The sequence below is a fragment of the Apodemus sylvaticus genome, chromosome 3, assembly GCF_947179515.1.
Source record: "Apodemus sylvaticus chromosome 3, mApoSyl1.1, whole genome shotgun sequence".
Taxonomy (NCBI): domain Eukaryota; kingdom Metazoa; phylum Chordata; class Mammalia; order Rodentia; family Muridae; genus Apodemus; species Apodemus sylvaticus.
Genome location: NC_067474.1, coordinates 68705038 through 68730172, shown reverse-complemented (window position 1 = coordinate 68730172; position 25135 = coordinate 68705038). Strand labels below are relative to the sequence as shown.

The 25135-nt window shown below is 45.1% G+C and overlaps 1 protein-coding gene across 2 annotated transcripts in view; it reads right to left on the bottom strand.

Annotated features, from left to right (window-relative positions):
- The window catches only part of Znf462 (zinc finger protein 462), a 132481-nt gene that overhangs the window by 56047 nt on the left and 51299 nt on the right, over positions 1-25135 (bottom strand). The window contains exons 2-7 of one of the 2 annotated variants that reach the window (XM_052176512.1): positions 20003-20252; positions 13903-19526; positions 12795-12959; positions 10633-10736; positions 7510-7628; positions 3863-4054 (exon numbers count right to left, since the gene is read on the bottom strand). In XM_052176512.1, coding sequence (XP_052032472.1) covers positions 3863-4054; positions 7510-7628; positions 10633-10736; positions 12795-12959; positions 13903-19526; positions 20003-20222 — 6424 coding nt within the window. In that variant the 5' untranslated portion in view covers positions 20223-20252. The remainder of the gene's footprint in view (positions 1-3862; positions 4055-7509; positions 7629-10632; positions 10737-12794; positions 12960-13902; positions 19527-20002; positions 20253-25135) is intronic. The other variant, XM_052176513.1, reaches the window with a different exon arrangement.

Genomic DNA, 25135 nt, shown 5'->3' with positions numbered 1-25135 from the left:
CAAGACCAGAAGGGCTTAAAAAACAAAGCAAACAATCATATTGCTCCGTACCTTTTCCTGTTACCTCAGAATTACCAAACCCTAAAATATTTACATAGCTTTTTATATTTTTTTTCTAACAGTTCACAAAAATCAAAGTATTGGGCATGAGAGTTTTTTGTGTTTTTCTTTGGAATGATGATCACTAGGTGAGTGAGTGGAGAGCTCAACACTTTTTTTTTAAGTTCATTTTACACTTTAGTCTCAGTCACTACCTTTTGTCTTAACAATCTCGTGGTAATGAATTCCTGAAGTCTTCGGTTTCATATGGCAGTACTAGAGAGGCAGAGGAAATCATTTATTTGCTTGCTTGCTTGCTTGGTTTCGGCCAGGGAGGCCAAACTCAAGGAGGAAAAAGGCAGGACATGCACTGCTCACACCGCCTTGAGCTGCTTCTCACACCTAAGCAAACCTCACAGCTAAACGGCTAAACGGCGTTGCCCTGCTTTCTTCGTTATTTTATAGCTGTGTTCCTCCCGGCTGAAGGTAGAGAGTTTGGAAAGAGCCTGAAAAAAGCCAGTGCTATCTTTTACATGGCAGGAGAAGGAACACAATAAACATACCTCCCTTGGTTGACAACCTTGTCTCCCCCTAATGCACTGTTTGGAATAGCAACTGAGTGTCATTTCCCATTATTTTATAACACAAAACCAATACCTCACAGCCCTTGCTTTTCTTCCCAACAACTGATCATGCAAAGTATTTAGAGGATCCATGAAACTTGTCAAGGCTGACAGCTTGGAGCCCAAGAGCCCTGCTGGGGCTCAGAACAGGTGTGTGGCCAGGCGGCTGGGGTTGAGATCTGCCCCCACCTCTTGTTTCTGCTTTCTCAGCGACCCTTCCCCCTCCCTCCGTGCATCCCTCTGGTTAGAATTGAGAGGAGCCTAGACAGAACCTCCCCTCTGGACTGCTTCCCTCTGTCAGAAAGAACTGGCTTGTTCTCAAGACAGCAAGCGTTGGCCTGCTGCAAAACAGCAATGAGCACGTCGGCCCTCATCGCTCGCTGGGGACTTAGATAGCCAAGGACATACTGGCCATTTCCCTGAGTTTATGGGTCTCCACCTCCTAGGCCTGCAACACATTTTTGGTTCGTGCGTTCATGGAGACCTGGCGTCTGCAGTGTGGGAAACCCTAACTGAGGGCCAATAGCCCCACAGCTTCTCCCTATTAAAATGTGCAATTGGATTTCACATGTGTGTTTCAAACACCATTCTAAGCATGATTTACAGGCTACTGTCTAGCCCCACAACTGTTTTTCCATCCTCCAGACTGAGCTGTTTCTAGGAATCTACCACCAGCTCCCTGGCAAACAGTCCTCCTAGCATGGGCCTCCTAAGTCATTTCTGGCCGAACTAAACAATGCGAGATCTAAAGTAAAGCTTTAAGAAATACTTATCGAATGCACAAACTATTAATTATTCTTTCCACATAATTATTCCTCCGTGAGAACAGTCTATTCGATGCCCCCTTTCTGTTCATCCCACCTCCTAATCATCTTTTTGTCATCAAATTAAACTAATCGTGGCCTGGTCCTTGGATATGGGTTATTTATATATGTTAAAAGCTGTATAGGTCCAAAGAGTTTTGTGTGGGTCTCAGGAAATGGTTACCACCTAGAGCTTTTATAGCAAATGTGTTCTTTCTCAATATAGCGAATAACAATCAGCAGTGCATTTAGGAATTTATCTTCCTGTGGCTGTGCGCTACAGTCTCATAATATCAGACCACGTGCTTTTGAGACACCCTCCCCTCTCCAGTTTAGCTTCTAAGACTCTGAACCCTGACTGCCTCCCCTGCTCCCCACCACCAGAAGAAAAGGTCAGGCTTCAGGCTTGGGCCTGTAGCAAGCTCATATGCGCAATGTCTTCTAAGCATTTCATTTTCTGGTAATGGGGGGCTAGATAGGCACTGTGTTTAGTTAGGGCTTTTCTGTGCCTAGACCAGCTTAGGACCAATACAGGTTCAGAGAGCTGAAAGAGCCCAACTTTTCTCATCCTAGGAAGGGAAGAATGAGCCACAAAGTGACCGGTCTTTAAGATCCCCTTATCCAGGGACTGAGATCTAACTCAAGGAAGATGAAGGAAGAAGATCTAACATCAATCGAATTGTCCCAGGAAAAAGCTTTACTGGGAATAGTATTTAAGTGGATCAGTTTTACCCAAATGGTTGCAGGAGTATAGCTTCAATTTCAGATTAAAAAAAAAAAACAATTAAATTCACATTAATAAAAAAAACCTTACAAATTAGGTCAAATTAGATTTTGCCCTCTGGTTATAATAGACTACCATCCCACCCACCCAGAGAGCAGACTCTGAGGGTGTAAGGGGGTTATTTCCTTGACTCTCCCACATGGACTCTGTATTTGGAGACTCTTACTGAAGACAAACCGCACTGACTTCCTCCTGCAGTTTGAACTACCACAGCTGTGGAGGCTGTGTGCTCAGTCTCCTAGGAATCGTAAGAAACCTCCTTGTTAGAAGTTCTTAACTCTGAGGGCTGACCGACACTCAGGGCTTCTTATTTTATTTTAATTTTGGCCTTTCTGTTCCCTCCTGTTCACAGACTTTGGGAATAAAGATTACTAATTACTGTTTTGATAAAGTGAGACTTAGACACTGATGACAAGTTAGGCTATCAGATTCTCAAGACACCTTGGAGAACTCTTGACTTAAGCCCTTATGTGAATGAGTCCAAATCCACATCTGCCATAAATGGTCCCAACGATCATAGCTGCAGCCCGAAGATGAAAATCACAGAAATAAAAGGGCCACTCACTGACACTTCCTGTGTGTCAGACATTACAGCAGGCATTTTATATGTATACTTTGTCTCATTAATCTCTCAAGACAACCAGCTGAGGCCTACATATATCCTCATCATACAGGAATAGGACCCAAGACTGCCTAGGGAAACATGATCGTCAGAGGGAGACGGATGAAAGCCAGGCCTTTGTTCCACTTTCTGTCTACTGAGCTCTTCCCATGGATGGAATGTAGATCCTGGGAGGGCTGTAGAGCACTGCAGTTATGGTCTCAGACTTGCACAAGGTGTCAGGCATCAGTCGCAAAGGGAGGAGCTACAAGCTCTCCTAGGCTACTGTCCATTTCTCCACTAAGGATCCGATCTTACATTCCAAGCAAGCTGCTTCACCAACCAAGGCTGTTCCCATATGTAGTCTGATGAAAATGAGATGCTATTCCTTCGCTCCTGATGCTATGCCCACTGACTAGCTCCAGGTTGGCACTCCTGTCTTCTCAACATGCTCTGGTGGCAATGCCAGTGAGCACATGTCTCTATATCTTCCTGCCTGTCTTTCAAAGCTATGAAACAGAGCAGAGCAGGTTTAAACCCATTTCCTAACTAATGCTTTAAGAAAACACTGTCACCGCATTATGTCATGTGACCTCCTCCAATATGAGTGTCCTGATTACTTGTTCTTCCCTCCATCTATTCCAAGCGTTGGCTAATTGACACTCCACACACCTCCCAGAACATTTCCTTACAAGATATTCATAAAAACAACAGATACCTTCTTGTATTCCATTCCTGTCCCAGTAGACTTCACCATAAAAGAACCCAACACTGGCACATTCTGCCCAACATGATGCTGTAATGGTATCCATGGACATTATAACCAAGGCATCATGCAGATGCAGAATATGTGTTCCTTCCTACTTCACGATCTAGAGCTTTCATATCCTTTCCTTCATTTAAACCATCATATTTTCAGATAAGAATTTCCTCTTCGAAAAAAAAAAAAAGAATCAATCCTAGCTCACCACAATCCTACACAGTTGATTGCATCTCAGGAACCAAGTCTTACCATTGGAGTCTTCCACTTCTTCAGCTGGGGTAGCCTTCTGAGAGGAGTGGTGGGCATGTGAGGAGAGGAGACTGACAATCCGTGGCCGGGGAAGGGTCAGGGCTTTTCCATGGACCTTGAGGGAGTGTTCCTTCAACTGGCTGATTGTCATGGTGGAAAATGAGCACCAAGAACATTTGTAGGCATGCTCACCTAGAAGGAGATGTGGTGAGGTAGACAGGAAAGGTGGGAGTCAGGAGAAAGAGGGCTAGAAAGCAAAACCGCACAGTGAATTGGCTCTCTATAGAGAGGTGTTCTAACGATTCTCGGTCTGGACGTCCTCCAGGGCTAACTCCCTGACCATCCTCACAACCACAGTCCTGGGAAACAGCACTCACAAGCTCCAAGGTAAGGCCACCTGGTTGGTGGCTGTCAATCTCGTGTTCTACCTACAGCAGCGTGGCTTTTGGGATGGTCCCCACCGACCTAATTCACCTAATTCAGAGAGGGTGCCTCCAACTTCTTCCCCCTTCTCTGTATTAAAATTAGGGCAGGTTTCTTTCAATCCACAGAAAATATTAGGTTTAATTCTTTTTCTCAGTGGCTTTTTCAAACATGCTGTCTCTCCATGGCAGCCCTGTTGTATTAATTCTCAATATTTAATACTGCTGAACTACGTGCCCCCTCATCTGACACATTCTTATCCATTTTCTCTCCACATATATTTGGGGCAGAGGGCAAGTTCATAATGAAACCCGATTTCCTATATAATCAACATGATAGAAATGCAACATTTCTTTAGGAGGAAGAATTAGGTATGCATAAGTGGGAAGGAAGTGTGCATACTGTAGTCAGCATTCAATAATACATTTAAACAGAAATACAGTACAGAAAGTCATGACCAAATCAAGACAAGAATGTGGCTTACCTATGCTATAGCTTTCAAGTTCATTACATTTTAAGAATGAACTCATCAGTGAGTTGGTCTGTTACCGGACAAATATACACTAGTCTGATCAATCTGGAAATCAATCTCATTTTCAATAACAACAGGTCAATTTGGCTCCCAATCTAATAACCCTACCACTGATAGTCTTTATTTAGAAAACTGCATACAAGGCGGGCATTGGGGGTTCAGCACCGAGCTAGAGCAGTAAGTCTGTGAGTTAGAGGACAGCCTGGCTGCAATAGCAAGATACTGTCACAAAAATCCCAGTGAGCAAGGAAGGAAGACAAGGAGAAAGGGAGAGCGGGAAGGGAGGAGGGGGAGAGGGACACACCCTTAATACAGGAGATTTTATTTGGAGATTAATATTATTTATGGACTGGCAAGGTGGCTCAGTAGGTAAAGGCATATGCAGGCAAGGCTCATGACCCAAGTTCAACCCTGCAACCCATGTGATAGAAAGAACTAACTCCTGCAAGGTATCTTCTCATACACACACACACATACACACACACACACACAAACACACACACACACACACATGCACACACAAATGGAATGGAAAATGGGCACACACAGAGAATATAAATAAACAAATTGATGAAAAATTATACTATCTACGTGTGGAAAGCTATGAAACAATGTAGATTTTGAAAGAAAAGAAAACAATCAGGCAAATGTAGGTATATCCTCTTGATGAACCACAATTAAAATAAATTCTTGAAGAATTTGTAGTAAGACAGAAAATTAAGAATGAGTTAAAACAAAACATTCTTTATAGACATTATAATTCCAACTGTGGAAAATAATTATAGAGAAAACAGTTGACAGGAAGTTTCAAATATTAACAGTGGTCCTTTATGTAATAACATTATGGATGACTGAACATTTTGTTCAGTCACTAATAAATATGTACTTAGGATCCAACTCAGGTCCTCTTGAAGAGCAATAAGTGTTATTAACTGTGAAGCTACCTCTCTAGCCCCTAATATTAATGTGAGTTTGGATGCATGAACCTTGCTAGGTAGCTATGAGTCTGACTCACAGCCTAAGAGTCAAATTCAGCACTGCTTCGCTCTAACTCAACAGAGTGCCAGGCAAGAGAGCACATGCCTCTTAATATAATATCTTAATATAATCCCAGAACTCTACGGGATGAGGCAGGAGGGCTACTGCAACTCTGAGACCAACTTGGGCTAGACAGTGAGTTCAAGGCCAGCCTGAGCTACATAGCAAGCCCTATCTGAGGATACTAATAAAAAGAAATAAAACTCAACTGAAGCTGGGCGCTGGTGGTGCCTGCCTGTAATCCCAGCACTCTGGGAGGCAGAGGAGGTGAATTTTTGAGTTCATCAAGGCCAGCCTGGTCTACAGAGTGAGCTGCAGGATAGCCAGGGCCATATAGAGAAACCCTGTTTTTAAAAAACCAAAATCCAAAAAAAGTCCCCTCACCCCCCAAAAAAGAAAGAACTCAACTGAGAATAGGCAAGGTGAGAGACTTGTGGCAAAATGTACTGCTTTCTCTACGGCGAGGATCTCCCTCAGCAGCTCACAGTCACATTGCAGATTCCCCGGGGTAGTGATCGCAGAATTATATTGCTTTTCTTTTCTTTCTGGACACTGCTAGCCAACGACTGAGCAGAGGATGCTAGCTAGTCAGTCAGCTCTAGGAACGTACACTCAGCTTACTGCTTTGAAGATGATGTAGCATCTGGTTGGTTCAGAGACCTTCGCTGGGCCAAAACCATTCACCCAGCCTCCCACTGGTAAGAATGCTTTTTGGCCAAGGCCACAGGCAGTGAGAAAAGCACACCAGGACGCGGTCCCAGCTGAATCATTTGTGATATACATGAGTACTAAAAAGTAAGGCGAATCCTGAAGCTACTTACTCCTTGGGCTTTAGGAGAAGTTTCCCAGGAATATTCAAATACTACCAGAAACAAACCTACATAACTAATCTCTAACTCATAACTAAGCTCCAACTCCAATCCTCAGTGGAGCTAAGGGCAGTTGTGTGGCATAAGCAGTTTCACTGCACTAAGACAGAATAGCTCAACAGGTTCAATGCTCATGAAACAGAGGGAAGATATGGGTGATGACTGGTAGGCAAAAGAGGAAGTCAAGCTTTTGTAAGACTGCCCAGAGTGTTGTAAAGTACAAAAGGCACGCAGGGAATCACATAGTACCTACCGCTGGGAATGGCATAGAAATGAGAAAGTTGACGGCCGTCACAGCTTAGTGCACAGCCTGGGGTGGATACCATGTAGTGAACAAAACAGCACAGCTCCCGGACACTCGTGACGCAAGTGGAAAAGACATGGCTTGTCTCTGAGCATCTCCTGAGCCACCCCAAACTTCCTGAGTTTTGTGTTAGCGTATGTTCTGTCTCATGTACAAATTAGCTTGAGTTTTTTTTTTTTTTTTTTTAACAATTCAAAAAGAGTTTTTTGTCATCCCATGATCCAGCTGAGGTAATTTAGAAATTTCTTTTAAAAACAAAACAGTCTAATTCTAATCCGTTAGTGTTATCAGTCAAACAAAGCACTAGTGGTTATTTTGGATTATGAATAATTTGTTCTCCTTAAATATGTACATGCAACCATCCCAAGTACAAATTGTATTTCGTTCCTGTGGGGGAGGGGAAGCTTTCATTTCCACTCAAGGCCGCCGTGATGTAGGCAACTTGAGAGAGTACTGAAGGGCACTCCGAGGAGCCACTCACCAGCATGGGCTTTGAGGATGTGTGTCTTCAACCGGCTGTTGTAGGAGGACTTGAAAGAGCAGAGTTTGCAGCGGAATGGTTTGTGGTGTCCGTGGTGGGTCTGCATATGGCGATCCAAGCTTGAGGTGGAAGAAAAGGAAAACAGATTAAAAACCACAGGTGTCGTCCCACTTCTTCCAAATATCCGAATCCTAAGCTGGTCCAAGTCTTCCCTCCTGTTTTCAAATGCCACATGCACCAATGTCATTACCAATAAAAAAATAGGGAGGCCAGAGTTGTGAGAGCCATTTTTAATAGGAAGAGAATCTGGAGGAAGAGAGTAATGATCTTTTTAGAAGCCTAGTGTGGTTTATATAACTATAATCCTAATACATGGAAGGTACAGGCAGGAGCATCAGGCATTCAAGACCAGCCTTGGTTACATGGCAAATTCTAGGACAGCTGTATGAAACTATTTTAAAGAAGAAGGAGGAGGAGGAAGAGGAGGGAAAAGGGGGGAGAAGGAGGAGGAAGAGAGGAGTAGGAGGAGGGAGAGGAGGAAGGGGAACAGGAAGAGGGGAAGGAGGAAGAGAAGAAGGAAAAGAAAGAAAGGAAGAAAGGAAGGAAGGAAGAAAGGAAGGAAGGAAGCAAAGAAGAAAGAAAGAAAGAAAGGTTTTTTTTTTTGGATTGAGAGATGGTAACAGTTATAGCAGATCATGCTTTTCTCTTCATAGTGCATGGGTCATGATAATCCAAAAACAAAGTTTTTCTGCCCAGCTCTCTAGTGAGAGTGCCCATCTAACTCACATAGAGAAATGGGGTAAGGGTGGGGAGAGATGGGGGATGGTAGAGAAATGTAGCGAGTGTGACCTGCTCACACAGGCTGCAGTGTTCTCAGGATTTCTATCAATATGGAGCACAATGCAACTGTGTTTCAAGAAATCATGTGTGCAAAGGGTGGGCTGGAAGCCGCTTCTGATAAATAAAACTTTAGTTGCCATACATTACTTTTCCAGAAGCAATTTATGAGGATATTACTTAATTAGAATAAACCCCTAGTACTTCTTAATAATTATTAGTCTGAAAAGTAATAAATCTGGCAAACAAGGTTTGCCACGTTCTCATTCATACAGGAATCCAGAGACTGACATTCTGTTGAGTGACTCGAATATACTCATCCTGTGTATACAGACCCAACACCTTCCTACAAAGCCAATGTTCCTCATTTCTGTAAGTGGCCCTGCCATTCTCACCACCAAGCAGATTCAGAACTGGATGCCACTTCTGCTCTGTTATTTGCCCTTTACTGATGCATTCCTAAATCCAATCCCTAACTTCTTAAATGAGCTCCTAGGATTTCTTCTAAATTGATCTCCCTGGCTGACCTATACAGTCAGTCAGGCTGCCTGAGATAGAATCCCAGATATTTGCTTATAAGCTACGTGGCCCCAGGAAAACTATTTAGTCTTTTCAGCCCTCACTTTTCCCATCTATAATATGGAGATAATAATGGGCCAGGCATAGCTCATAGGGATGTTTTGTAAATATAGAGAGGTAATAGCTCAAGGTACTTAAGATAGCGCCCGCTGTATCAGCAGGTGCAATAATTGTTGGTAATTATGAAGGTTACTCATTCCAGACTCTTCCTTTTGCCAGTGCAGTAATTATAATACACTAATTCCTGGCATTTATAGACATCCTAATAGGATGCCTACTTAGGTAGCCAGGAGATAAACTCTACTATTCCTTCTCATGTAAGTTAAGGCTTACAGAAACTAAACCACCAGCTAGGCCTCAACCTAGGTTGACGTCTTCTCCACCCTGGGCCCTCCCTTCTCCCTATCCTGACTTCTTCTCAAACCAGATAGGTTCAACCTTTCTGCTTTTAAGACTTGACTCAGTTTCCCATATCTGTAAAACCCTCTCAATTATCCCCCAAGTAAAGGGTGCATTTTCCTTTGTTTAATTTCTCAGCATCTTGCCAAAATCTTTTTTTTTTAAATGTACCTCATTTTGTCCAGTCATTTCTTTTAGTAAGGCAATTATACCCCAATCATCTTCACATTTTCCCAAAGCATAATGCCAGGCATAAATTATTCTTTTATTTAAAATAACTTACTGAAGACCTATGTGCATCATGCAGTGTGGTTTAATACTTAAGGAACCGAGAATGCCAGTTTTAATGCCACTATCCGGATGCATGCAGGCAAAGTCTAAATGTTAGGCTCTGTATCAGAGTAAAAAGTGTGTCATCTCTCCTACTCTCTAAAGAGAAACACAGCTCCTCCTGCTTTTAGTCATTCTGTCTGAACTCTGAAGCAAACAGACCTCACTCGTTTTCAATTACCACAGAGATAAACAGTAAGCTAACTACCGTCAATAATCTACCAGACTTTCAGGAAAAATATTTATGTAACAAAAAGTTTCCTTTCCTTAGACCCTGCCCCTTCCTATCACCCACCTTCCCACTTTCAAAGCTGTAATGGGCCTGGGATATTCCTACTTCTTAGACTCCCCAAACTTTTAGCAATTCGTGTGTGTGTGTGTGTGTGTGCGCGCGCGCGCGCGCGTGTATTTCCATGAACTTGCAACATGCAGAAGGCACCACTTGCAGAAGTCAGTTCTCCTGACTTCTCCATGTGAGTCCCGGGAACTGAACTGAGGTTGCTAAGAGGTACCTTTCCTCACCCCTGCTCCTTGCTGATCCCAAGCAAATCCCTACCTTCTACAATCCTTGTTACCTTCCAATGAGTCTCCAGTCACAGCATTAACTGGACTAACTTGCCATCTTTAACCCCTTGGTTTTCCAAAGAGAACTTGACTTCTTCAAATGATATTTAACTTTTGGCTATTTGGTGGCTCTATCAGGAAAAACATCTGCCCCCAAGAACTGTCTCTTCTCTTGAGTAAATTGTAATGATTCCTCTCTGTATTGTTTTTTTTTAAATGCCCTAAGTGGCTAAATCTAATGCTGACTCCTCACTGCGAATCTTAGGTCCAGTCTATAGGTCAAGGTCATAGCAGCGAGGAACCAGGAACTGAGCTTTCACAGTCATCTGGGTACCTGCTTCCTGCTACAGCTTAGCTCTCTTCTTCAAGGTACGCCCTCCCAATAACAATGAGGGACTACCCAGTGGCACTTACTTGTGTCTGAATGCAGAAACAAAGGAGCAATACTGGCAGCTGTACTTGTCCTCTCGGGTAAACATGGCCAAGGCCAGGTGGCTCCTCTCATGAGAACGCAGCCCCTGCATGGACATCAGGACCCGGTCACATTGACTGCAATGGTATCCCCCCGGCCGGGTTTCATCCTCCAACATTGCATCAAACAAGCAGTGTCCACCATCCACCCGGCCCACCAGCGTGCCACTGGCGTCTCTGGCTGCTTCCAGTCCATCGAGGAACAAGTGGGAAGGGTCTTCAGCCTCCTGCTAAGAGAACCACACACATACACATGCCCCACCAACAAAATAAATATCCATTGTTACTACTCCAGCTTTCTTCTTTTCCCTTCATTCTCCCAAGCTCAGCAGCATTTCCGTCAATGTTTTCTCCCCTGCATCTCTGGCTCCCCGTACAGAGAAGGCAAGCTTAAGAGTCGTTTCTTCCACAGTGGTGTTGATTTTCAGGCAACATTAATTTGGAAATAAGAGAGCCTGAGACATGTGACATGGGCTTTCCCAACCCGAAGAAATTTCACTCGCTCCCAGACTCAGAAAGAAAATTTAAACTGTGATCTCATCGATTCCAAAATAAAGTTGGATTAGGATTATGACTCTGAGAAAAGAAGGGAGGGGAGCTGGAGGGAGAGGGAAGGGAAGTGGGGAGGGGAGGGATGAGACAGGAAGGGAACAAAAAAAGCATAGTATAGCTGTGGTGGTTTGCATGGTCTCCAGAGGTCCATATATTTGCATGCTTGGTCTCTGTTTGGGACCAAGAACTGTTTGGGAAGGATTAGGACATGTGTCCCTGTTAGAGAAAGTGTGTCTCTAGGGATGGACTTTGAATCTTCAAAAGCCCATGTCAGGCCCAGTGTCTCTCTCTTTCTCTGCCTGTGCCTATGAATCAGGATGTAGAGCTCTCAGCTACTTCTCCTGTACTATGCCAGTGTTCCGTCACATTCCCCATACCCACCCTGATAATAACGGACTAACCCTCAACACTGCAACCAACCCCCCCCCCGCCCCCCTCCCCACTGAATGTTTTCTTCATCATGGTATTGCCTTGGTCAGAGTGTCTCTTCACAACAATAGAACAGTAACTAAGATACTGGCTATCTAAGAACCTTGGGCCATTTGACAAGGAAGCTCAACAGTTACCGCCTCTATCTAGTAGACGGAGATGCCACCTTCAAATGAATGCTACTATGCGGTTAATTCCAAAAATTAAGGAGCAGTTTGACTTTTAAGCCGTCAGTTTTAGAAGTAGCTTCTTGGAATACTGATTTTTCTTGTGTGAGTCTAGGAAGCAAGCCTGGGACTCACTACAGTCAAGTGTAGACGCTTTCGCCTCTGTCCCTGGGTTAACAGCGTTCTCAAAGACAAGGGTGCAGTGTTCAAGAAAAGATAAGCTTTACCTTCAGAGTAAACAGAATACAAAGGTCACGAAAGAGCAAATAATAAAAATATATTCCAATATCCAGATGGAAAGGGCAGAAACCTGAATTAATCTCTGTGTTCAGAAGTGGTAAGTACATTCTAGAAGGTAGGAATGGAGACTTGGCTATTGAAACAGTAGCCTCTATTTGTAGTATGGAATTCAAAACAGGCAATCTAGCAAAGGGAGGAAGAAGATGACGGCAGCATGGCGTGGAAGGGAGCTGCAGCAGACAAACCAGGTCTTAAAGGCTCTTAGTGGTAGATCTGATCAATGCCCCTTGCACACCTCTAAGAACCTAGAAAGACTCCTGGACTGGCTCATGCTCAGACAAATCACAGTAAGAGCGGAACAGAACCCACTTAATTTCTCCCATGAGCTCTGACAGCTCAGAATGATGATCTAGAGACAATCAGCATGAAATAATGTGAGCCCAAGCCTCCTAGATGAGAATGTGGGGCCATCTTTCTCCACCAGACTGTCCCTCAGAATCAGAAACTAGATCAAACCTTTCCCTGAACGGAATGATGTGAAAGGTCCAACCTGCAAAGAAATCAAAACAAGCCAAAGCAAGCCCAGCATAACTCAAGAATGCCCACATCCCAAGCCACACGCTGCCAGGCTGCTTCAAGCAATGGGTTAATAAATAACTCAGAAACACACACACACACACACACACACACCAGGTACCCAGACCTTCCCCTTCTCACCTTCACAGCAGCTGACACAGCCGGGACACTGCCATACTGGACGTGTTTCCGGAGGTGGTTACAGATGGCCCGAAGCGTTGGATGCACTTCCACGCAGAATTTACACTTGTAGCCCACCACTTTCCGCTCCTTGATCTTTGGCACCTCTTCTAAGTGACCAAAAGGCTGGTAAAATACAGTAGGTAGCCATCAGTACAGCACCTCCTCCCTCAAAGGCAGGCATTTTACTCTTACAGAATTCTGGATACTGTATTTTAAAGGGCATCCGCAGGTTAACGTGTTACGTTATACATAAGACCCGCATCAGTCATGGCACATGGCCTACACGTCGCTGTCTCTGGAACCCACTTAGGTTCTGGCTGGTGACGAGAGATTGCTGTGTAGAAGCCCAGTCACAGTTACTAAGTTATCTGGCTTTCAGACCAGTTTTGATTGCACAGGTGACAAGTTGTAACAGCTATTCCTTTAATGAATTTCTTGATTTAGATAGATAGATAGATAGATAGATAGATAGATAGATAGATAGATAGATAGATAGAGAGTCTACACCTTGAGATGTTAGGTTCCCGAACCAAACCCTGGAGACCATGTATGTCATGGCTGAGAAGGGCTAAGGGTACCAAGAGATAGCCCACAACTGCCTTAGGAAAAGCAACCCCTTTCTTTCTTTCTTTCTTTCTTTCTTTCTTTCTTTCTTTCTTTCTTTCTTTCTTTCTTTCTTTCTTTCTTTCTTTCTTTCTTTCTTTCCTTCTTTCTTTCTTTCTTTCTTTCTTTCTTTCTTTCTTTTTAAAAAACAAAAACAAAAAAAAAAAACTAGGCTTCAGAAAACACTACTTGACAGGAAGACATACATAGAAACCACCCCAAACCTCCCCTGGGGAGCCATCGGACGAGTCAGAGGGAGAAGGGGAGGAGGAGGACAGGACTGTGGAGTGGGGTGAGCACAGAACAGGGAATAATCAAGCTCGAAATGTTTAATTGACTTATTGAGCTCTCTGGCAAGCTAAGTCACTAGGAAGCCTGCAGCAGTTTGGCTGGCAACGAAGTGCATGTGGGCACCAGTGATGAGAGGCCTCCTGGGGGAAGGGAAATCAAAACATATCCTTACCCTCTCTTGTTTGAAATCTGCAAAAGCACCATCTGCATATTTCTGCTTGCTCAAAAGCTGTTTCCTCCTCTCCTGGCGTTTGGCACGCTTCTGGAATTCCTCATTGTGAATGTTCAAGTGTGAGGTCAGCTCGGCTATGCTTTGCAATTTGCTATCACAGTGCTTACACTGGAAGGTGGGGCTCTGGAAGCGGGGGCCGCTGCCTAGGATGACGAAGTCCCTCTTTAAGTCCCTGCTGTGGTGGTCTGTGTAATGCATGCACAGCAACTCTGCCGTGCTGAAGGACAGCTTGAAGCACTTGACGCAGCGGAACGGGAGCCACTCCATGTCTTGAGCTTCACCTTCCACCTCGGCCCTCTCAAAGCCGCCCCTCTCCTCTTCCTCCATCAGTGGGGGTTTCTCGTGTTCGTCTGCATAGACAGCTGTGAAGTAGCCCCCCAGCTTGCTGGCATGCTGCTTCTTTGGGAACACCCCCGGGTGTCGCTTCATATAATGGGACACAATGCCTTTCTTACTGAACGACTGGAAAGAACATAAGGAACACTTTTTCTTCTCGACAGCCCGCCGCAGCTCCTCGCTCAGCTGAGGAGAGTCATCTTTGGGTGGGGACGGGATGATCACTTTGTTCGGCTTGTCACTGACGGTCCTGGAGGCTGCAAGGCAGTGGGTGTAATACGCATCAATGTCGTGGCGCTTCTGGTAGTGGGCTGCCAGGCCCTTGCGGATGGGGTTGGTGTAGGCACACAGGGCACACTTGAAGAGATTGTTTTTGCCCTCGGGCTGGGCACGGACGTTATTGTGCTTGATCCGGTAGTGCCGGGCAATGCCCTTCCGAGTGGAGCAGAAGTACTTGCAAAGCTGGCACCGGAACACAGTGTGGGAGACCAGATGCGAGGTAGAGAAGTGAGCAGTGGACATAGAATCCTCTCCTACCTCCTCCTCCGTCATGGAGACCTGGGAGGGGCTCACTTCAGTGGTTATCTCAGGTTCAAGGGACACTGGCAGCTTCGGGGGAGATGGGGAAAAGACGTCAAACTCAGGCTGGTTGTGGTACTTCTCATAGTGGATTTTGAGTTTCTCCAGAGTGCCGTGGGTATAAGGACACAGCTTGCAGCGGTAGGCACCATACCCTTGTTTGAAAATCCTACTTGTCTCCTCTACGTCATTCTGGGATATGTCAGCTGACTGTTCCACATCATGCACAAAGTCCTCGGCGGTCACCTTGATGGCCGGGTGTCGCTTCTGGTAATGGGTCAGGACGCCATGGATGCGCGTGTTGATGTACGGACAATGCCTGCATTTGTAGACGGCACCTGGGTTGATGTCTATATCCTGGGCGAAGTCAGCAGCCTTCACTTTCATACCAGGATGCTTCTTCCCATAGTGGGTGAGGAGGCCGTGCAAGTTGTTGTACTCGGACTGGCACACGGTACACTGGTACGGGGTGGAAGAGATCGCAGGATTAGCTGAAGCCAAATGAATGCTTTTCTCTGGGGAAAGTCTGGCATCCTCTGGGCACTCGGTTTCCTGCTCGGGAAGGGGATTGGGCATACTGTTTTCACAACTCATGGGGCCTAGCAACTCTTCGGGTGCAAGGAGGGCCTTGTCCACGCCATCTTTCTCCTTGATGATATCCAGCAACACAGATTCGTCACCATTCATGGCCCAGGGGTGGAATGCTTGGTAATGATTGGTGATGTCCCAGATGGAGACGGCTTCAAAAACACAGTCCCTGCACCTGTATGTTTTGGCTTCCGCTGACATGGAAAGAGTGGGAGAGGATGGGTCTGGCCCAGCCCAGAGTTTGGTGGCCATGTAAGTGTAATCTACATAATGCTCAGGGTGCCTCCTCTGATAATGCAGGAGCAAACCGCTGGGCTCCATGTGGGAATAGATACACCACTCGCAGTGGTAGCCAGCTTCTATCAAGCCATCTAGAAACGCCCACCGCATGATGGACGTGACTGTGGCCTTCAGGGCAGGGTGGTCTTTCTTGATATGCTTCCTCAGTGCATAGAAATAGGGGGAGGTATAAGAGCACTGCCTACATTTGAGCGCTCGGAGTTTCGTTTTGTCCCGTTCCATACCGGAAGCAGGGAGAAGCACACAACTGGCAGGCTTCTGGTTCCGTTCACAGAGGCTTCTGATGGTGGCCGTGTGCTGCCTGATCACATCGGCATTGGCCTTGAAGTCCCGGTGCTTCTTCTGATAATGAATGAGGACGCCTTTGACCGTCCGGTTCCCATAATCACAGTGCTGGCAAAAGAACATCTCGGTCTCCACAGGAGGGCAATCTCTCTCAGAACTGCTCCGGTTGAGCTGCATGGGGGCAGGAGGGCGAGGGGAATCTTGGAGCCCTTCAGCCCCTCTCAACATGGCAGCTGTGGGAGGAGCCTGTCTGATATATTTGGCAGTGACCTTTATTTCTGGGTGTCTTTTCTGGTAGTGGACAAGCACCCCCACAACTGACCGATTGCTGTAGGAGCAGTGTTTGCAATAGTAAAGCTCAATACTGAGGTCTGGAGGTGGGGGCTGTGGGGGGGGCGGGGAACCTACGCCGGACATTTTGGGAGACATTGGAGCACCCACCTCAAATGATAATTGGGAAAGGGCAGAGCCTCTGTCCACAGACACCATGCGCATGGTTTTCTGGATCCTAAAGTACGAGGCCTTTTCTTCAGGGTGTTTCTTCTGATAGTGAACCAAGACAGAGTGCATGTTGGGGCTCGCAAACGAGCAAACGTCACAGTCATAAACGACAACAGTGTTCACCGAAGGGTCCTTCTGGTTTTCACATTCTGGAGCAAAGGTCTTGGGAGACGTGTTTTTGTTGAACGTAGCTGGCATACCACCACCACCACGAGCCACAGGCGTGGATGTCGTCATGCTCTTGGGAGCTGAATTCAAAATCTCCCGTAGGGTCTGGGACTCAGCGTTCAGCCCTTCCTGCTGCTCTACAACGTAGCTTGAAAAGATCATAGCATTGTTGATTTTCACCGTGGGATGCATTCTTTGGTAATGTGGCATCAGGCTTCTGACATTCGGGCTCGTGTAGGAACAAAACCGACATCGGTAGATCAGGTCTGAATGGTCAAAGTTGAGTACATTCATGGCCTCTGGGTGGTGTTCGCCATAATGCTGTTGGAGGTCTTCAAAGTTGGTGTAGTCAATATAGCATTCCAGGCACCTGTACACTGCACTGTGATCATTGGGGTCCAAGATATACCTAAAGCTGAACTTAATGTATGGGTGCATTCGCTGGTAGTGGGTGCTAACACTCCGGGCAGATTTATTATTAAAGTCACAGTGTTTACAATAGTAAAGCCTTCCAGAGTCACCAAAATCAGTATTTTCATTACTGTGTTCCGTCCCATAGATAGGGGGCTGCGTGTTCAGCAGAGCCGCGTTGGACACTTGGTGATCTTTCATGCTTGTTGAAGAACCATAGTAATCCTCCTCATCCTCGGAAAGTGTGAGTTCGATCTCGGCCCCGTTGGTGGCAGTGTAATCGTGGGTGATACTTCTGTAGTTGGGCTCCTTCTGGGACTCACTGGCATCTCTGGCCCAGATCTGTTGGGCTGCAAAGGCAGCGGGAACCTCCATGAGGGGATCCGTCGGCTCCTCTTCCCGGTCCAGCTCAACTTCGATCTCTACTTCGTGGTCATCCTCTTCCTCCTCATCGTCCTCGACATTGATGATTGCATCTTCCTGCAGTTTGGTCTGGTTGATTTTGCTCTGCAAATTGCTGGCTATCTCGTCGATGCGTGTTCTCTTCTTCACAGGTGACAAGTCAAGAGGGAAGTCATTAGCAAGCTTCCGGGAGGCCTTGGCTACAAAGTTATTCTTGGAGGACAATCCAAGAATTGAGGTCTGACTTTTCTTCACAGTGTTGCTAGAAGAGGGGTGGCTATCTGTCTCGTTTTCCAGTGGTAGGCTCGAGGGCTGCCCCTCGAATTTTGGCAAGTTGTCGCAGAATGAGTGTTTGTGCTGCTGATGGACTCTTAGCCCTTTCAGAGTCATGGTGGAGTAACTACACATGGTGCACTTGTACGGGTGCAGAGGTGGGACCTGTGCGGGTGGCTGTGGCTGCTGTGTCGGTGGTGGCTGTGGCTGAGGTGGCACCTGGTGTGGTGACTGCAGCTGTGGCGGTGGAGGCTGCTGCAGTGGCTGTGATGATGGTGGTGGTGGTGGTGGTGGTGGTGGTAGTGGTGGAGGTGGCTGCGGTGGCTGCGGCTGCTGCAAGGGGTCCAACATGACTCCCGACTTTCTACCATTGATGCTGGAGCTCTCATAAGATACCATTCCTTCATTCAACGAGGAAGACAGGCTCTCACTTTGAGAATTCACAGTATCCCAGTCCGACGTACCCGTGTGACACTGTTTATGAGCCCCAAGTTTTAATGAGCTCTTACAAGTAAACGGACACTCGTCACATTTGTAGACAGCTGTCTTTCCAGATAAGTGGATATTTTCTATGTGACGGGAAATGCTGCGACGGTGCATGGTGAGGAAAGGACAAAAGGGACACTGGAACCTATTCATGAACCTTCGAAACGGAATCCCCTTGGTCTCTAACAGCTTGTTGCCATCAGAGCCCATCAGCTGCTCTGCAGACAGTCCTGATGCCTGGTGATCTAGAACACTCAAGCCGTTCTCACTGTCTACCTCGTTTAAGTCCTCATCAGAGCTAGAGTCATTTAGCATGCTGTTAGTGTCCAGGTCAGCGGATGAATTGGTCATGTCAGACATTCCGTAACGGGACCTATCCGTCAAGTTCACAAGGCCAGAATTATGAGGTGACTTCGGCTTCATCTGAGGGTAAGACATAGAAGAAAACTTGGAAGTTGAAGAATTAGGTCTCATGATAGAGTTGCCCATGGAGCCCCTGAAATTGGAGACATTAGTGTTGGGCACCTCCCGGCTTGCAGCATTCATGGACAGGTAGGCGGAGTTGGATGTGGGGCTGGGTTCATTATTATTCTGCACTTCAGATACATTAGTCCCGTCTTGCTGCCTAATGCTAGAAAGGATCTTGACCATACTGCGGTGTTTCTTCATCATGTGATCGCACCAGCGTTCTCGGCGGGGGGTCTGGTAGCTGCACCACTCGCAACAAAAGTTGCCTCGAGACTTGGTCAGAGGTTTGACCATGGATTCTAAGATGCTGCGCTCCACGACCTCTGCTGGTAGTTCCTTGCAGGGGTCCTGCAAGGACACAGGTGGGACCACAGGGTCTGGCAGTGGAGCAGGAGCAGGTGGTGGCGCCGTGGACTCCTTCAGACTGTTTTTGTGGTACATCTTCTGATGCTTAATTATCCTTGCCCTCCGAGGTGATTTATATGTGCAGAACTGGCAAGAAAAGACCTTTCCAAATCCTTCGTGCATCATGATATTATAATTTAAGGACCCTGGAACAGGAGGTCCCGTGGGACTCTCGTCAGCTTGAGCTCCATGGACTTTCCTAGTATGGTCTATGAGGAGATTTTTTGACCTGAAGTAGCGTACACAGAACTTGCACTGAAAAAATTTGTTGGTTGGTTTGGGATTAGGGGTAATATGCTGACCGTAATATCCTGGACTGTGGCCATAGCAACTTCCACTCCCCAATGCAGATGCACTTTGACCTATAGAGAACATTTAAGAAGATTAAAATGAGAAAAGTAAAGCAAAAGAGAATATGAAATCCAAACACACAAAACAGCACCATTTCAGTTATTCTTGAATAAGCATCACATTTAACTGGCACAATGAGTCAAGATGCACTGAAGGCTACCCACGGAGTGCTAATAGTGAAGATATCATAGATAGCTTTGGATATAGAATAAAGACAAGTTTCACCAACTGTAAGATTCATTCTAGAACTTTCTAAGACACTTTTGTTTTCAACGTTAGAAGAAGAACACAGAGGCCCACTAAAAGGACAATAACCTAAGATAACTAAGAGAAAAATGATGCCTAAGTAGTAAAAATGCCTTGCAGGGAATAAGAAAGTTCAGAAGCCATACATAAGACCTACGGTTACTATTTAGTAATAATAATATTAATAATGATAATGATGATGACAAGCTTTCTCAGACATGTGAGTTTGGTGTAGAATTACCTGATAAATCCTCTGCAATCACAAACTCATCCTTTATAGAGGAGAACTCCACCTCTGTCTGATTGCTAGCATTCACGGACCCAGATAGCGGCTCCTCATCATTGTCCTCAGCAACATCAGTCGGCTGTAAGAACGCCGTGTGGACATCCTGGATGTGAGCCTTGAGATCTTCGTAAGATGGGGCTCGGAAGTCACAGCCATCGCACTGAAGCACCTCCATGACTGGGCGCTACCCTCTCACATCAGGAACCTGAGGCAGAGGTCAGAACAGAGCATCATGAGGAACACACTCGCCACAAACCCAGAGGCTACAGATCTGCTCGTGGCGTGAACTCCAACATCACGACCCTTCCTTCTCCTGCTCCTCTTTGCCAACTCAAACACCGGCCAAAGAGAGGCAATCAGACATAATAGAGACAAAGTCCTTGACTTCCTAACTTCAAAGGAAAAATAACTCAGATAAATGTTTTCTGCTTTGAAAAATCTTCAAATGCCATCTGTCAAGGAAACATTAATACTTCAAAAGTTGGTACAGTTTTTGAGTTTCTCCAGTACATTCAGAATTCTAGATAACTTAATATTGATTCTGACTTCTCCTTAGACCTTTTCTTTTTGAACTAGAGTCTTCTTGGAAGGAAAGAGGACATCCATCCTCATTGAGGGGCAAGAAAATTTCTATTTCTTTTATCCATTTTCACATTATTACATTAGTGTTATAACACCAAATGGTAGAATAGAATTGATTCTTGGAAATGGCTGTGGCTTTTGGTATTGCTTTTATTATTTTAATATCTTTATTGATACTAGGGTTCACATTTTTCCTTTCCCCAAATAGTGTAGTTACCCCTCCCCCTCCCCAATGAAGTGAGTGGTTATTTGCTTTTTTACTACCTACCAATTAAAACTTAACAGCTTCTCCAGTCTAATTAGGTCATAAAATATTTCTCATGAGATTTCCAAGCAACCAACTTTAGATGACAACTCAGTTTCTGGTTTAAGATTGTACATTGGCACATCCATTTACATTTACAAGACCACAGAATCTGGTAGTTCTGAAGAGGGGCTACTGAGTGAGAGTGTTCCCTTTCCACCCCCTTTCATTTTTATAAACATGAAATTTAGACGGATATAAAACAATAGCAGCAAAAATAAAGCTGTGAACCTGGCATGGAATAGCGCAGAGTTGAGTCCATCTCCCTTACTCTGTAATTCACCGTGCGACTAAAATCTATGGCAAGCTTCATGCTAACTAAAGGCAGAGTATCACCACAAAGTGCCAAGCATATTGGGAAGGTGTAGTCCTTCCTAGCATAGTATATATTCTGCAAGGAGATGCCCAGTTATTATCTGAATGAATACGCTACTTCACAGAGTACATCACAAACCCTACTAAGTCACTATAATCTAGAACCAAATGTCTTAAGAATTCAGGTTGCAGCCAGATCTTTCCATGATGTAGTTTTCTATGCCTCTCTTATAAAAGATATGTGATTTCTGCTGGAGGAACAAAGTCCAGTAATGATGTGTCAGTGGGGTGCAAGAAACCATGGCATGAGGATTTTCTATGACAGAATGCTCCTACCCATAGTCTGCTAAAATAAGTTCTGGCCAAGTCCAGCTCTGGACAGAGCTTTGCAGAGTGAGACACAGATATTTTACCTCCTCTTCTTTTCACCCAGCAATTTATCCTATTTCAATAAACATTGAACTGGACACCAGAGTCCTTTCAGCTAACTAAGTCTCAGTATTCCAGATACACAGGCTTTTAGCACCAGCCCAAATCATGTGGAAGAGGTTGCTATCAGCTCTGGATCAAATTACAGCAGTCACCGAGCCCCACCCCATTTCTCCTTTCGCACAGTCCATTAGACCTGAAAACAAATTTTTCCATGGTGCAGACGACGACTCCTGCATTTAGAATACTTCACAGAAAAAAAGCAGATCATCCCATGCACACTCCCATCCCCCAAGCTTAGCCCTTTCATCTCAGCCAAGCAAGCCACAGCTCTGCTGAACGTGTTTATCACACTTCCAGGAGATAGCAGCTCCTGCGTCACTGAAGCTCTAAGACTCACTAAGCTGCCCTAGTCCTCTGAGCTTGTAGGAGCAGCCATTTTAGCTCAGAGCCTCTCCTCCGTGCACAACATGGCTTCGCTTGGATTCTGCTAGGCTGACAATCACAAGTGAACGCTACGAGGACAGGCTGGGCTCCTCCTAAGCTCTTCTCTTCCCAACAAAGAATTAACTGTTTTCATTTCTTCTCAAAAAGCAGCACCTTTCTCCTCCTCAAATGTCATTCACCAAAGATCTCCAAAGGTTCTTTTATTCCATGATTGATAGGCTGGTTCGTTAGTCCCAGTAGAGTACTGGTTAGATCAGGACGTCCCTGGACCAGATCCTGTTCTGCAGCAGGATTTGGGGATGTGCTGGAGAGGGGACCTCCAGAATGCCTTGGTTTCTTGGGAGTCTTCCTTCCACACACAGAAGACATACCATCTGAGGCTGCTAGCCAGATTCCAAAGTCTAATGACCTTTGTTAATCACCAGCCAGTCTGTCTGCATCAGCAGACCCTGCCAAGAGACACACCCTTCCACACAAAGGCTGTAGCTATTCCTTTTAAAAGAGGTTCTGTGAAAGCTCCATTGTGTAGCTCAGAGGAAAACAAAATCCCTTCCCTTCAAAACCTCAAGCCTTTAGAAATAATGCAACAAAAGGCTTTCTGCTGTGTCTCTTTTGGAGACTTTGAGCCTGGATTGCACAAAACATCCACAAAAAAAATGGCCCCGCTTGCACAAGGGGAGCAGGGCACCTTCAGCACGGAGTCGGTCCACTTGGAGATGAAGCTCATCTCTCCATACACTTCTCAAATATCTTGGTGTCTTCTGAAACTTTTATCTATGAAGGATGCTAACCTCATCGGATGCAAACACTAACAGTCTCCTTATTCTGCTACAAAGGAGATTAAAGGGTTATGAGATCAGAAGGAGGGGGAAAAAGCCACTGATTTGGAAAAAGGAGAGATGATGAAAGTGATTTTCTAATGGGTTCTAGCTTTAATGTTGTTGCAGTCTTGACCTCAAAAATAGCTCAGAGCCTTAGAAGAGGTTAATCTCCAGGCAGCTGATACAACCAGTGGCAGGTAGAGCTGAGTGGCCTTCAATTTGATGTCTGCACCAATACTGAAATGGGAATGTAGCCTACTTTGAAAGCCATTTTGTCTTTGTGTACATGGCTCTCCTGAAGATGCTGACGGAAGAAAACAGAAATTGCTGGCATGGCCCAAACAATCCAAGAAACTTGATATATTTATGAGACCATAGAAATACACACAGGCAGAAAGCAAGGGCAGGAAAATGGGCAGTAGAAAGGATCACCACTAAACAAAGTGGACCTCAGGGTCAATCAGGAAGTGTTTCTGGAGCAGGGTGTAATCCTCCAAGAAGCCAAAAAATACAGGGGATAAAAAACAAAAACAAAAAAAAAACAGATGAGGCGTTCAAGCCTACATGTTTGACTGCTTCATTGACACGTAAGAATGACACACACGACACAGCCGTGAGACGTTAACCTAGTGTGTCTGCCATAAGATTATGACTTAAAGAGAAAAGCCTCCTTCTAATATTTACCTCATTCAATAACACCAGTGATTATGAGATTAACAACCTTTTTCTCACTTACAGAATCAGCACAATCAAGAAGAGAAATCCAAGTTTCTGAACTGAAAAAGAAATGTTATTTTTAAAGGTCAGGAGATCAATATATAAACCAAACAGACATCCTTACTTCCCACTACCTGTCCTCCCAGGGACATATCTGCAGGCTCCTCAAGGCCAGATATGCTTCCTTCAGATAACCTCACTTCTAATGCCATGGCTGAAGATAGTTGTGAACTGACTAGACTTCACTGTAAAATAACCTTCACCTTAAGTGACCAGTTCTCTGACCAGGATAGTCTTAAAACCATCCTAACTCTTCCTCAAACTCTGCTTAATGAAGGGTTTCTTCACTTCATATTTAAAGTCTATGAGGTCAAAGTACAGTGTTTGGAGGAACAGCTCCCAAGCCCATGGTCTATGTTTAGCAGTGTCTTAAAGACATACTGAGAGAGGGTCCACAGTCCAGTTAGAAACCTGAAACCACACTAGAATCAGGAAAGGGGCAGCGTGGACACATCTGCATGCCCTCAATCTCATCACCAATTTGCACTAATCTTGTTGCCCACACCCTGGTGCTCGCTGGGAACTTGCATCTTGGGTTTCCTCCTGGGGAGGAACAAGCATGAAAACATATCTTCACTGTGTATCCTTGCAAGCTAACAAGTCATTGGAGAGGGGAGGTGTCCTTATTGCTTCACAGCCTTCTCACAAGCCTGCTGCTTTCAACCCTTGTGCAGGTCAGCTCGGCAAACACTACTGTTCTAGCCTGACGGCCTAGAGCATAAGATGGTCCTGGAGGTCCTTAAGGAGGGCCAACTGTCTCTCGGAAGTGACCAAGCAAAAACACCCAGGCCCTGCCCATCTCGTCTGTTCTCTGACCACAGGACTGCAGATCAGAAATGAAGCTGTGAAGACCCACAGCCATGTGATTAAGTAGCAACTAATTATAACCTTTAAAGCCTTTGAGAACTAGATCCAGATATACCAGAAGGTGCTTTTCCTCTGTCCACTCCAGAAACCTACTTTCATTTATAAGAACTGAACTCCCCAGATCTCCTCAGTCACAATTCTCAGGAAGGGCTTGAGTTAACACATGCTATTTGTTCTTGCTTTTCTTACTTTCCAATGAGTGAGACTACGAATTATCCAAGAAGACAGGTAATAGAATGAATGCATAAATGTTACAATAGTCTGACGAGAAATACACAGAAACCAGAAACCTAACCACTATCCTGAAAAATTGCATTTAAAGGTCAGAGGCTATTTAAACAATGAGGTCAACAGGTTAGAGGATGTGTTAGGCTGTTATTTCTAGTAACAAAACCAGAACCTCAGAATACAACATAGAAGTTAAATATTAACTGATAAACTTGTAAATTCAGGGTTGTTATCCTTGGCAAAGAAGAGTATTTTGTGTCGTTATTAATCATTTGCTCTTGTTGTGGCCAAAGTGAAAGTTCTACTCATTTAAAAACC